Source organism: Equus asinus, chromosome 21 (assembly GCF_041296235.1).
Source record: "Equus asinus isolate D_3611 breed Donkey chromosome 21, EquAss-T2T_v2, whole genome shotgun sequence".
Classification (NCBI taxonomy): Eukaryota; Metazoa; Chordata; class Mammalia; order Perissodactyla; family Equidae; genus Equus; species Equus asinus.
In genome coordinates this window covers 10,544,634-10,556,934 of record NC_091810.1, presented here as the reverse complement: position 1 = coordinate 10,556,934, position 12,301 = coordinate 10,544,634, and the positions used below count along the sequence as shown (strand labels likewise).

Sequence of the window (12,301 nt, the reverse complement as noted above, 5' to 3'; positions counted from 1 at the left end):
TGCGAGTTGAGGCGTCCTGTCCCTGGCCGTGAGTGGCTGACAAGGACTCTCTCAGTCCTGGTCGTCCAGCCTATCCTCTACTGACCGTCAGCAGTCACTCTTGTTTCTGTTAACTTGGTGCCTGCCTGTGGTTTCTTATACTGTTCCCTGCTGGAGTGCATGTTCCGGCTCCGTTTCTGTCTCCTTGGCAGACACCTGTTCTCCCTGTAGGTCCAGCTTGTTCTGTGTTCCTGTCCGGTCCTCCCCCTTCGCTGTTGGGTGACTGACCTTGGAAGTCTGACTCTGGCAGCCTGGGTGAAAGTCTCTCTGGGCAGGTCCCTAACCCTTGCAAGGAGGAGGCCTCTGTTTAACATAAAAGATATGGTTGGCTTCGCCACACAAAGGAGAGCTGTGCCGTCGTGCTGGTCTCGTGAGGCACCTTGTGGTGACAGTGCTGAGAGGCACTGTCTGGGGATTCAAGGCACCGATTCCATAGTTAAGAACTCTGGGGGCTGAGGTCTCCTCTGGTTGCGGTGGCCTTGGGCAAACGTTTGACATCTGGCTGCCACGTCCTCTTCTGTAAGAGGGGACAGTGTGGGAAATGCCCGTCTAGGTGGCTGTGAGGATTACATGCAAGGATTCCTGTAAAACACGTAGCCCAGTGCCGGCTAAAAGACTCAGTGACGGGTTTAATTAAATGTATGTTTTGCTTGTCACAGCATCTACTTCTGTACCTTCATGTAGTATTTTGTTGGAGCAAAATAAGGAAAGCAATAGCAGAGCTTTGTGTGTATCTGGTTTCAGGCCCCTGACCCTTGGAGTTCAGTTGACAAAAGTAGGAACTGTGCCCTAGGACAGTCACCCTCCATGTTGGCCCGAGCTCACTGCCCCCAGAGCCCAGGCCCGCTGTCCTCTGCCTGACACATGCTCTGGTGGTCCTGAGCTCTGGATGGTTCCCAGGGGTGTCCCGTATCCCACACCTGCCCGTTTCTCTGCTGTTCAGCCTTTCCATGTGGATTGCCCTTTCCAGCTGTGCCAGTTTGACTTTCATATCCTTGGAGACTGTCCTTCTCAGGCCCCCAGCCAGGGTTGGCCAGTGGGAGCGTTGGCAGGAGGTTAGGCAGAGGGAGGAAGCGGGAATCAAGACCTTGCTTGCACTCATCCTTGGTAGGAGTTTGATGATGGCTGTGTCTCTCCTGTCGTCCAAGTTCTTGCTGGGTGGCCCTGACATAGTTCCGGCTCTTGCGCACTGTCCCTCTTCTGGGCTCTTTCCTGCTGTGCTGACCAGGGTGTTTGCTCCTTTGTCTGCATGGAGTCCCTCTGGGTGTAATTCTGAGAGTGTTCCTGGGGTCCCAGTGGGACCCTGACTGATCGCCCAACTGTAAACAGCTCTCAAGGGCAGTGACTGCATTATGGCCACTTCTCTGTCCCCAAACCCTGCTCGGGGCCTCTTGGCAGTGGCCCCCTTAGTGTTCCCAGGGTACCCTGTACTCCCTCATCATTGCATATGGATTATAGGTTTGTCTGTGTGTCCCTGAAAAATGTACGTCCGTGTACTTAGAGCACAGCCAGCCATCGTCAGCTCCCTGGTGAGGGTCACCATCACAGCACAGCATCCAGCGCAGGGAAGATGTGGTACTGACCTGGTGAAAGGACCATAAGGCATGAGCAGATAACTGGACATGTTTCAGATAAGAGCTGTTCAGTCAGCACACCCAGTGCTAACCCTGACAAAGGCACAGCAGCTCGCGGCAGCTGCCGTGTCCCGTGGTTGTTCTGAGCTCCGTCTGTTACTTCCTGGAGTCCTCACAGCAATCTGACGAGGTGTAGGAGCCGATACCCAAGAGAGGCACAAAGAGATGAACTTGATGGGGCTATCTAGCTAGTGCGTGACCGGACCAGGAGTTGAACCCAGGGCAGACTGGCTCCAGAGGCTCCCCTGAGTCTGCTGGCACACACAAGAAAACCGTGTCACCATCAGCAAGTGAAGGTGACGTGGAAATCCCAAGTAAAATACCAACGCGTGGGCTCCGGCTGGCGAGGGCTTGTCCAGGGTTTGGAGGGTCGGGTTTAGGCAGCTGTGGGCTTGATTTGCCACATCAGAAGACCAGAGGAGAACCTGTTATCTTCACTGATGCCAAACAAAGCAGTTGATGAAATTCATCATTACTGATTTTCAAAAATCACAAACCTTAATCAACTAGGAACCAAAAAGATTTCCCTAATAATAGCAAGTCAGACTAACAGTCAAGCGCCTTCATTTTCAGTAGGGAGATGTGTTCCCAGTAGAGTCAGGAGAAAAGGCAACTAAACCAACAATGCGGTGATGTTGGACACTTTCATGGAAGGTTTAGAGAAAACTAGGTGATCAAATAGGAAGGAAGAAGAGACGACTGCTCATCACTGATGATTATCAGACCTAGAAAACCTAAGGGAATTGACTCAAATAATTAGAAATACGAGGGATAAATAGGTGGTTAATTGCACAATAAATATTTGCATATATCAAATTAGTAGCTTTTCTATTACAATAATCAAAAAATACTGAAAAATAGATCTCACTCATTATGGCAATAAAAGTAATAAACTATCTGGGATCACTAGTGACAAATGTGTGGGGCCTGGATAAGGTCCTGTATGAGGCCTACCATGTACTTGGATGGAAACACTCAATTTTTATTGTTTATTTACATCTTTTTTGCAGTTCCTTTAAAATCCCAAAGTAGCTTAAAAGAAAAAACACCTGTCAGTTGCAGGCTCATCTGGAAGAATAACTTAGAATCTCCATGCAGACTTCGAAAAAGAGAAATCATGGGGTGGGGAGAGTACTGTGCTCGTGGACTAGGCCCACGGGAGAGTGTCCCTGGGGAGAGCCCGGTGGTGCCCTGGAGGAGAGCTGGCTGGCAGGACAGTGGGGACCGCTGGGAGTCGTTCAGCAAAGCATGAGCATGCAGTAAATGGTTCTGGTAATGTTGTTTTACTCTTTGGAAAAAGTAAAGGTGGGTTTCTTCTGCACTTTTTTCTGCAGCTCCACCACCCAGAGAAAACCACTGCTAGTGTTCTCATGTTAAACATTTTCCTATGTGTGTAAACTATACATAATACTTTTTTTGAAAGAAATGATAGACTTATTTTTATCTGCTTTTTGCTATTGATAACATGAATATTTTTCCTTGTGAATAAATATGTATATGTTTTAAGTTACTTTATTGAGGTCATATTGGCTTATAATATTGTGTAAATTTCAGGTATACATTATTGTACATCAGTTTCTGTAAGATTGCGTCGTGTTCACCACCAATATTCTGGCTTTTATCCATCACTGTACATATGTGCCCCTTTATCCCTTTCACCCTCCCCCAACTCCTTCCCGTCTGGTAACCACTGATCAGTTCTTATCTATATGTTCATTTATCTTCCACATGAGGGAAATCATACGATGTTTGTCTTTCGCTGTCTGGCTTATTTTGCTTTAACATAATACCCTCAAGGTCCATCCATGTTGTTGAAAATGACACAGTTTTGTCCTTTTTTATGGCTGAGTAGTAGTCCATATATGCATATATATATATGTACACACATACCTGTATACACACACACACATATATACACACACATATATATATACACACCCCACATCTTTATTTATTGATCCGTCGATAGGCACTTGAGTTGCTTCCAAGTCTTGGCTATTGTGAATGATGCTACGATGAACATACGGGTGGATAAATCTCTTTAAATTGTTGATTTCATGTTCTTTGGATAAATAATAAATATATTTTTGTAGTACGTCTGCTCAGTAGCTGTGTAGGACGAGACCCATCAGGAGCTGAGAGAATTAAGAATTAAGCCCCCGTGCCCTCCCCCATCCTTGATGCGTAATGAGTCACATCTCCGTCCTTGGGAGAATTGGGAGAATAGTCTCTCATTTCATTTGCTCTGTTCTGTGGTTCAGATGAGGAACCCTGGTAGAGAAAGACCACAAGACTCTGAAGTTATCACAACCCCATGTGCAAAGCTGGGGGAAAGTGAGGCATCTGAGCCAGTGGCGTGGAGGCCTATGGGCTCACCCATTGCCCTTGAGGCCTGAGCCGTCCTCAGTGCAGATCCCTCCCGGGTGAGGATGAGAGTTTGTGGGTTGGTGCTGAACTCTGTAGCTGTCAGCATAGGGGCATCTTTGAGAGGTCTTCACAGCAAAGTGCCGGTGTGTGTCAAGCACGTGGTCTGAGCCGGCTCTGCTGTGGGCCTCACGTAATTCTCACCATGGCTCTATGAGGTGAGGGAGTGCTGTGCCACAGTTGAGGGGCGAGTCAGTGGGGGCGCAGGGCCCCATGACTGCATAGTCCTGCTCACTTGGCTATTTAATGGTCAAGTAGGATTATCTTTTTAGGTCCTCTTACCAGAAGCTGATGGGTAAGCCATCAGCTGATGGCTGATTGGATCGGTGCTTCTCTCCTGTCTCCACTCCTTAAAATTCTGCAGCACAAATCAAATCAGCATTTTGGATAAATGTAGAGAATATTGAAGCAAAATTCAGTTCAGTATGAAGATTACCCTGCCCTATATAGGTTTGTGGATTTCTACCGTGGGAAAGGAGTGTTCACTTTTCTTGTGGTTGATTATTAGTTAAATTGGTCACGTTGCATTTAATGCTATGGCATCTTTCACTCGTGAAGGCTTGGGACACGTGGTTGTGGCCGGGCTCCTTGTGGAGACTCTCTGTTTGCTGTTGAGTGCCTTCAAGGATCCAAAGATGAACGGATAGGTAACTTTCGGCCATCTTAAATGTTCTGACACATTGCCAGAGGGCAAGGTGTGTCATTGGGGTCGTTTAACAGGACAGCCTGCCCGAGGGCTCTAACAGGTAAATGTGTTTTTTCTGTTGAGCAAGGAGCCCAGAAGCCGCGAGGGCTCCAGTTCCCCTCTCCCTGCCCTGCCTTCTTCACTCACAGCCTTCTCACCGTGCCGCCGGGCAGTGTCCAACCTGAGTTCCAGGACTTTGGGTGTAGGAGACCTTCACCGGGGAGGCAGGCGTGGGTAGAGTTAAAGGAATCGGCTTTCAGATCATCCTACGTAATTTCCCTAAAATTGAATTGCCCGAGAATGTGTGTTTGAGTCCAGGAGTATTGCATGTTCTCCTGACCACCTGTCATTTCACAACCACCTTTCTGCTTTCCAAGAAATTAGTCATATTCCTCAACCCAGCTCTCACCATGGTGCAGCACCCTAGGGTTGTATGGAGACAAGGACTTCAGAGTACCAGACCCCAGACGAGGAGCGTGCTGGTTCCCAGGATGTGTCTCATAGAGGTGGACACAGGCGGCACGGCTGCCCTAGGGACTGTAGCCAGCCTGCCCTTCCTCGGGCAAGGGTTTTTTGAGGGGTGAATGTTGAGATGTTCTGAAGTGAGATGTATTGTAGAGGGGGCCATGGGGCTGTGGACCTTTGTTCTTTAAAGCCCTCACATTTTCCACCCGTCCGCTGTTGTCAGAGAATGAACTGCTTCTAAGGGAGAGAGTCCAGGGAAACAACAGCCGTGGTCAGTGTAAGCACGAGCAGTTCTTTTCAGCTACTGACATTTCATCCTTAGGACGAGTTATTAGCTGGGAAGAAAAAGAAGCTTCTGATGCTGGAGCAGCTCCAGTGAGCGGCTCTGGTTCTTTTAAGTGTAACTGTGGTGTCTGCAGGACCACCGGATTTTCAGACACTGGATTGAAGGTACAGATTGAAAAGAGAAGCTTATGTGAGTTTTTTTTCATATTGTGTGTACTAATACAGTACTTAAAACCAATTTAGTTCATCATACATCATGAAATATTCTAGTTATAGTTGATCTTATATTGTTATAAAATTAATGCCTCTACATTCTATTAACAAAAATATAATCGTATTCTAGTTACTAGTTTTTTAGTGTACGCTTTTGTCTTTCATTAAGTGTAGAGGAAATAGGACTAGCAAAATTAGTGGAATTGTTTCTGATTTTGTACGCACGATCGTACTTAGTCTCCCTGTAGCTGAATGGCACACGTGCTACCACACATTCAGTGGAGGAGCGCAAGGCTGCCATCAGTCTCTTGCTGCTTAGATCATTTAGAGTGTGGCCTACACAGTTGGCATTGAATCATTACAAAATAAATAGTGACGAATGGCCGGATTTATCTTGTTTTTATATTATAAAACCAGGTAATAAATATTAGATGTACATCATTTAAATCTTGGCTGCTTTTAAACGTAACCTAAAAAGATAGATTATTTGATGGCTTCCTTAATTGATTCCACACTGCTTTTTATAATATTCCCTGAAATATGTTTCACGATGTTTATTTGAATTAAAAAATGAAGTTGGACCTTTTATCAGAAGTGAGTTTGTGGTGCTGACCGTCCTGGCAGTGAGGCCTGATCGTGCACTGCTGCTTGGGCTTCATGGCACATGCTGCCACTCAGTTGAAGGAGTGGAGCCTACAGCTGCAAAACTGTGATGAAATTTTATTTAAATAAAAAGACCATTTTATTAAAAATATATTTTTTTTGCTTGAGGAAGATTCTCCCTGAGCTAACATCTATGCCAGTCTTTCTCTGTTTTGTATGTGGGACACCACCACAGCATGGCTGATGAGTGGAATAGATCCGAACCCATGAACCTGGGCGGCTGGAGTGGAGCACACAGAACTTAACCAGTTGGCCGTGGGGCTGGTGTGCCAAAAAAATAGATCTTTTTTAATTGGCAGAAATGTATGCTGACTATGTCTGAGTCCAGCAATGAGTGATACACACAGACAGAAGAGCTGCCTGGGAAACAAGTGGCCGGAACACTCTTCTTGAGATGCATTTTCATAATCAGCCGTCAAAGTTTCTGTTCTCTCGTTTTGATTGGGTTTGCATTGCTAATAATTGTAGTGGTAACTCAGTTGTTCAGATGAGAAATTTTAACTCCTAGAAAGTATGTTTAAATAAATAAAAATAATACTAAAACTTCAATTTATGTATATATTTTTATTTCAGGGAAATACCCTAGGGTGATAAATGACTTCGAAGCATAAGAATGCATTCAAGTAGAATTCCAGAGGTGGTGGAATAGTGTACCCCTCCAAGGAGAGTGGGAAGTCAGGTAGCATTTCTGTTAGGGAAGAGCAAGTGACGTCTGCCCCTCACCTCCTTCCTTGCACTAGTCCCAGCCCTGCTGTGTTGTTTGAAAGCTGTATAGCAGTGAGGAGAAGTGTGGAGAACAGCCAGAGCGAATCCAGCACTTGGGTGGCTGGGTTCCCTGAGGTGCAGAGCCCAGCAGGTGGAACAGCAAAGGAAGTACTCAGGGATGTATGGAACTGCGCTTCCCCACAGTGAAGGGGCTGCACTGTGCTGCTCGGACCTGAGACTCGCCATCCAACATCCTGGGTGTAACTGCACTTCAGAGATAAAGGATTCTTCAGGCACCTGGGGAGAAGGCGTCAGGCTGTGTGCAGGAAAACGCCTCCAGAGCCCTGGCTGTCAGGTGCCAAGGGCCAGGAGCTGTGCCCAGGAGTTCATCCTGGCTGAAGGCCACCGACGTCCGCAGCATGCAAGCACTCCGGGCGTGCGGGGCTGTGAGAGACGTGGAGGCGTCTGGAGTGAGATGAGCAAGGATCAGACGTGGTGCTCGCCTGGGGCTCCCAGTCTGCAGCTGGGACCCCTGGACTCATGTCGGCCTGAAACCTTAGAGCAAAACCTGATGGAACAAAGACAGCTCATCCTGGGTAGCAGCGTTAACCAGTCCTGTTTAAAATGGAAACTTACTAGTCCAAAAACCTAAACAAAGGATCCAGCCTCTCATGTTTTTAATCTTTTCTGTTTCACTTTAGAAATTAGAGATTATCACAAATATTTTCCAGAAGTTTAGCAAGTCCTTCAGTTTCACTTGTTTCTTTTCCTTTTGTTAAATTCAACAAAATTAAATTTAAGACTTTTATTAAGATTAATTCTGTGCTGTTCCTTGTAAGATTGTCTTATGGAACCATTCATATACGTGCGTCCAGGGACACAGCAGTAGCACCACCTAAACTTCCCCGGGGCTCACTGGGAGCCAGGCACTGTTCTAAACTCTTATCACATATCTCCTTACTTAATCCTCCCCAGTCTCTGCGGGAGGGGCTATTGCTCCCGTTTTACAGGCAGAACACAGGCCAGGCTCAGGTTACTTGTCCAGGGTCCAGGAGCAGGGTCAGTGGAGGAGCCAGGATTTGAATCCAGGCCATTGGTCTCTGGCTCCAGGGTCTCCTGCTGCTGACAAACCATGTGGGTGTCAGAGAAACCCTTTCTGGGTCTTAGGACTTTTTCTTTCTTCCTTGTACTTAAATTTTTTAAGAGCGTATTTTTATGATCCCAATGAAGTGATGGACAGAATGAAGGTGGACAGAAACAGCCTGAAGGATTTGGCGGCTATTAAGCATGTGCTGGGGTGCCCAAGGTCGAGGACACGGGCCTGCTTTCTCCCTCCCCTTTTCTGCGGTCCTGCTGCTCGGCGTGGTTGTTGTGCTCAGTGGTTTCGGGTTCTTCTGCACGCCTGGAGCTGTTGGAGTTGGGGGATGAGGAAGAATCTGCCCTCAAGAGACGGGCAAGTGGAGTCTGATTGCTGTGTGTCCAAAAGAGATGTATGAGAAATTGGCTAAACTTTCCAATCAAAATCCTGTTTTTTCCACCTCCTACCTTGTGACTCTCCCTGTTGAGTAAGGTTCAGTCTGCAAGGCTGTGCAGAGTGACAGCGGGAGGGCCGTCTCCCCGCGTGTGGCCTCAGTGAGGGCAGGCCCCAAGCAGTGCACTGTACATTGTGTGTTTCCTTTCAGGCGCCCCGGGGTCTGCTCAGAGGAGGACGAAAGGTGGCAGACTCAGTCCTGCTCACTTCCACACGAGCCAGAGCGGTTGGTTGTGTGGGAACCTCGTGGTGCCCAGTGGAGGCCTGCCAGCACCAGCTCCAGCGGCTGGGGTGCAGTGCTTTCAGGTCCAGTTACTGCAGGTAAGAACCAGCGAGCCAGAGGAGGAGGCCGGACGAGGGCTGTGGGCAAGGCCTCGGGGCTCATCTCCCTGAGCCTGCCCCACTGCCTGGTGCCCCGTCCTCACAGTGAACTGCCCCCACCCCACCCTGCGCCTGTTGTCTCCACAATCCCAGCTTCTCCCTTCCCGCCCTGTCACACCACGTTTGTCGAGCTTTCACCTTTATCGTGATGGACACGTCTGTGTCCTAATGCTCACCCTCTGTCTGGCTCCCCCGACGCAGTCTGTCGTCGGCATCTCCCCTGGAGTTCTGTGAGGTGTGGACACTGTTGTTTCTGGCCACATGGGCACCGTCGGTGCCTGACTCCTCCTGGTGCTGCCCATCCCCAGCCCCTGCTTCTCTTTTCAGGCCTGGGGTGAAGGGGCTTCCTCAGTGGCTTGGTCACCCCCATCTCTGGGGACTGGTCATCGCACGCCAGAGGATATAGCCTATATAGGTTAAACATGCTAGCTTCTTATTCCTGTTTTCTTCCCTACCAAACCGACCCCCTTAAGGGCAGTGCCAGCCACCTCTTGACTGCCTGGGGCCCAGCAGCTGGCATCCACTCCATGGGTGCTCACTGGACACGCTCACCTCCACAGTTCTGGACACCTTCACTTCTAGTCTCATCTTTGAAGGGCCAGAATAGGGAAGTACCATAATTTGGGCGGGTTTTGGGAGAGAAGAGGTTTAAAAGCTGAGGATGTGAACCCCGCCCTGGTCCGATCACGTGCTGTTTCTTCACTGAGCATCTTCTGGGCCTCAGAGGACCACGCGGCCAGGGAGGCACAGAGACAGCGTAGGACTTTGAAGTGGCGAGCTGAGTGAGAAGAGCAGGGTGACCACATCCGTGGGGTCTGGGATCCTAGGAGAGGCTGTGGAGAGTCTGTAGGGTTCAGATAGGAAAAAGGGGGGGGGGGCGGCATAGGTGGAGGGCCTGGAAGCCGGGGTCAGTGAGTGGCCTCACTCTGGTAGAAAACCAGAAGCGGGTGTGAGGATTTGGTTGGGGCAGAACTCGGGAAGGTTTGTCTGCATAGATGAGTAGGAAACATGTTCCTTCTTTCCAGGTTTGGGGCCAGGGGGTTGGAGCAATAAAGAGATAAAGGATTCTCCCAAGGTAGGGGTGGGCAAAGTTAGGGGGGACCCATCCCAGCCTTTCTGGATGTGGTCACAACTGGCAGGTCAGAAGTGGGAAAGGCAGGACCAGAGGGTTTTGAAATGGAGACGGCAGGAAAGCTGGTACCATTGGCAGAAAAGGAGCTAGTTGGAAAGGGAGTAGCAGTTATTTTTTTAAGAAACACCCAATTAAAGCTGTAAGCTTTGAGGCAGAAAATCTGGGTTTTAAGTCTTTCCTTTCTCCTTACCAGCTAGTGTAGTCTTGAGCAAGTTAGTTAAGCAGTCTGGGCTTTGGTTGTATCATCTGTAAAATGGGAGTGCTTGGTGCTTGACACAGAAGGTTCTTGAGGCTGTGGGAGGAATGAGAGATGCTGATGGTGGTGGTAGCACCAGGAGTTCGGTGGTGGGGGCTGGCCGCAGATGGAAGGCGAAGTGTTAAACAGTGTCCCTTTTCTTAACTGGACAGTTAGGGGCCTGGGAACAGCCCCCTCGGGGAGACCCGCCATCTCTCTGGTCCCTTCCGGCTCAGTCGTGGGCTGGGGCCAGGGCCGAGGTGAGCTTCTTGTGGTGTGCGCAGGTCGCTGGAGAGCAGCGAGGGCCTGGGGAAGGCTCCGGGAGCCCCCGCCAGAGTTCAGGCACAGTCCAGAGCAGGGCAGTGGTGCTTGGACTGGAGGTGGGTGAGTGCGGGGGTGCCAGGAGATGGCTGGGAAGGAGGAGCAGCCAGATGGCAGTGTGCTCAGGCTGGGGTCAGAGTGAGAGAACATGGACTGGGAGGAGGGGTTTGCAGGCCCCAGCCCCGGGTGCCAGGTACTGCTGGGTCCTCAGGCCTTGCCTGGCTCGGGGGCTGTCTGACCTGCAGCACAGTGGGTGGGGCTGGTTCTACTGCGTGTCAGGGACAGCCCTCAGACCGAGGTGAGGAATGTTGCCGCGCTCGGTACTGTAACTGTGCTCTTGCCTCCCCAGGATGACCCCTTGGGGGAAGGAGCCTTGCCGGTGGCCCTCAGCCCGCAGCCGCCCACCTTCCGCCCGCTGCTCGCCGTTGACATGCCCGTCTATGTCCTCCAGGTCTGGACGCCTCCCAGCTCTGGGTGTGCTAGTAAGACTGTTAGAGGCTTCTGCCTCTGTGAGTCTCGTCACGGAGGTGGGCCTCATTGGGTTGGGTGCCAGGATGTTTGCTGTTTCTAGAAAAGGTGGGTAAATGACCAAGAAATAAAAGGCTAGGAGAACTCAGTCATTGCAGCTCCTAATTGTAAACAAGGTGGAGTTTACTATACTCTTAAAGTGTTTTATATTTAGAAATTCTGGTCACTTTCTCCTGTGGGAAGCAGGCTGGCCAGCCTTTACCTGTGGGAGAACCCAGCCAGACCAGTTACCTTACAGCCCGTCGTGCGCTGCACCGCTGCGTTGCGGTCGATGATGGACTGCGCGTACGACGGTGGTGCCGTGAGATTTAGTGCCACGCAGCCTGGGTGTGTAGATGACTGTACCTCTAGGTCTGTGAGAGGGCACTCCATGGTGTCTGCGCAGTGACGGCCACGTTTTCTAGAATGTGTGCCTGTCGTTAAGTGACACCTGACTGTAAATAGTTTGCTTAAGTAAGTGGTTAGGCTGAGAATAGGTGGCAATGGATAATTCAGATTTGGATATAAAATAAGGTAGCTTATCAAATTTCTAACAATTTGGCTTAAATATATATTTTTAAAATCCATACGAGTATTAATTTTAGTTTTGTTGCATTCAAATTAGGCTCTTGAACATTTCGTTAATATCAAAAATAGATATTGAATGAAGAGGTGGTACAAGGCGGTGGCGCGAGGGGCGTACCCAGACTGCTGGAGTGGGGTAGATTGGAGGGCAGATCAGAAACAGGCCAGAAAGCCCCGTAAACGTCTGCTCCGTTCTGTCGGGCATTCGCACTCATGAGATTGTTCCTAAAGAAAGGCAGGTAGTGTGCAAATAACTAACCCAAAGATGTGCATCGTAGCCTCGAATCTAATGACGTGGGGATGTTCCTTCTAGCAGGAGGAGGTGAATTAGGCGGGTGATGGTGTAGCCGTGGGGCTGAGTCCTGGGCAGCCATCGATGGCCAGGCGGATGCCTGATACCTGGGCAAGATGCTTCCCACATAGTGAGTGGGAAAAGGGTTATAGATGAAATCACGACAGTCTCAATTTTGAGAAAACCTACAATGCAAGTATTGGG

General features: G+C 49.3%; 1 protein-coding gene across 3 annotated transcripts in view; it reads left to right on the top strand.

The window, feature by feature from the left end:
• The window catches only part of ZXDC (ZXD family zinc finger C), a 40,465-nt gene that overhangs the window by 26,472 nt on the left and 1,692 nt on the right, over positions 1-12,301 (top strand). Inside the window, exons 9-11 of one of the 3 annotated variants that reach the window (XM_070493558.1) lie at positions 5,570-5,697; positions 8,796-8,965; positions 11,063-11,164. In XM_070493558.1, coding sequence (XP_070349659.1) covers positions 5,570-5,697; positions 8,796-8,965; positions 11,063-11,164 — 400 coding nt within the window. Of the gene's footprint in view, positions 1-5,569; positions 5,698-6,707; positions 6,893-8,795; positions 8,966-11,062; positions 11,165-12,301 lie in introns of those variants that run through there. The other 2 variants (XM_014846119.3, XM_070493559.1) reach the window with 2 other exon arrangements.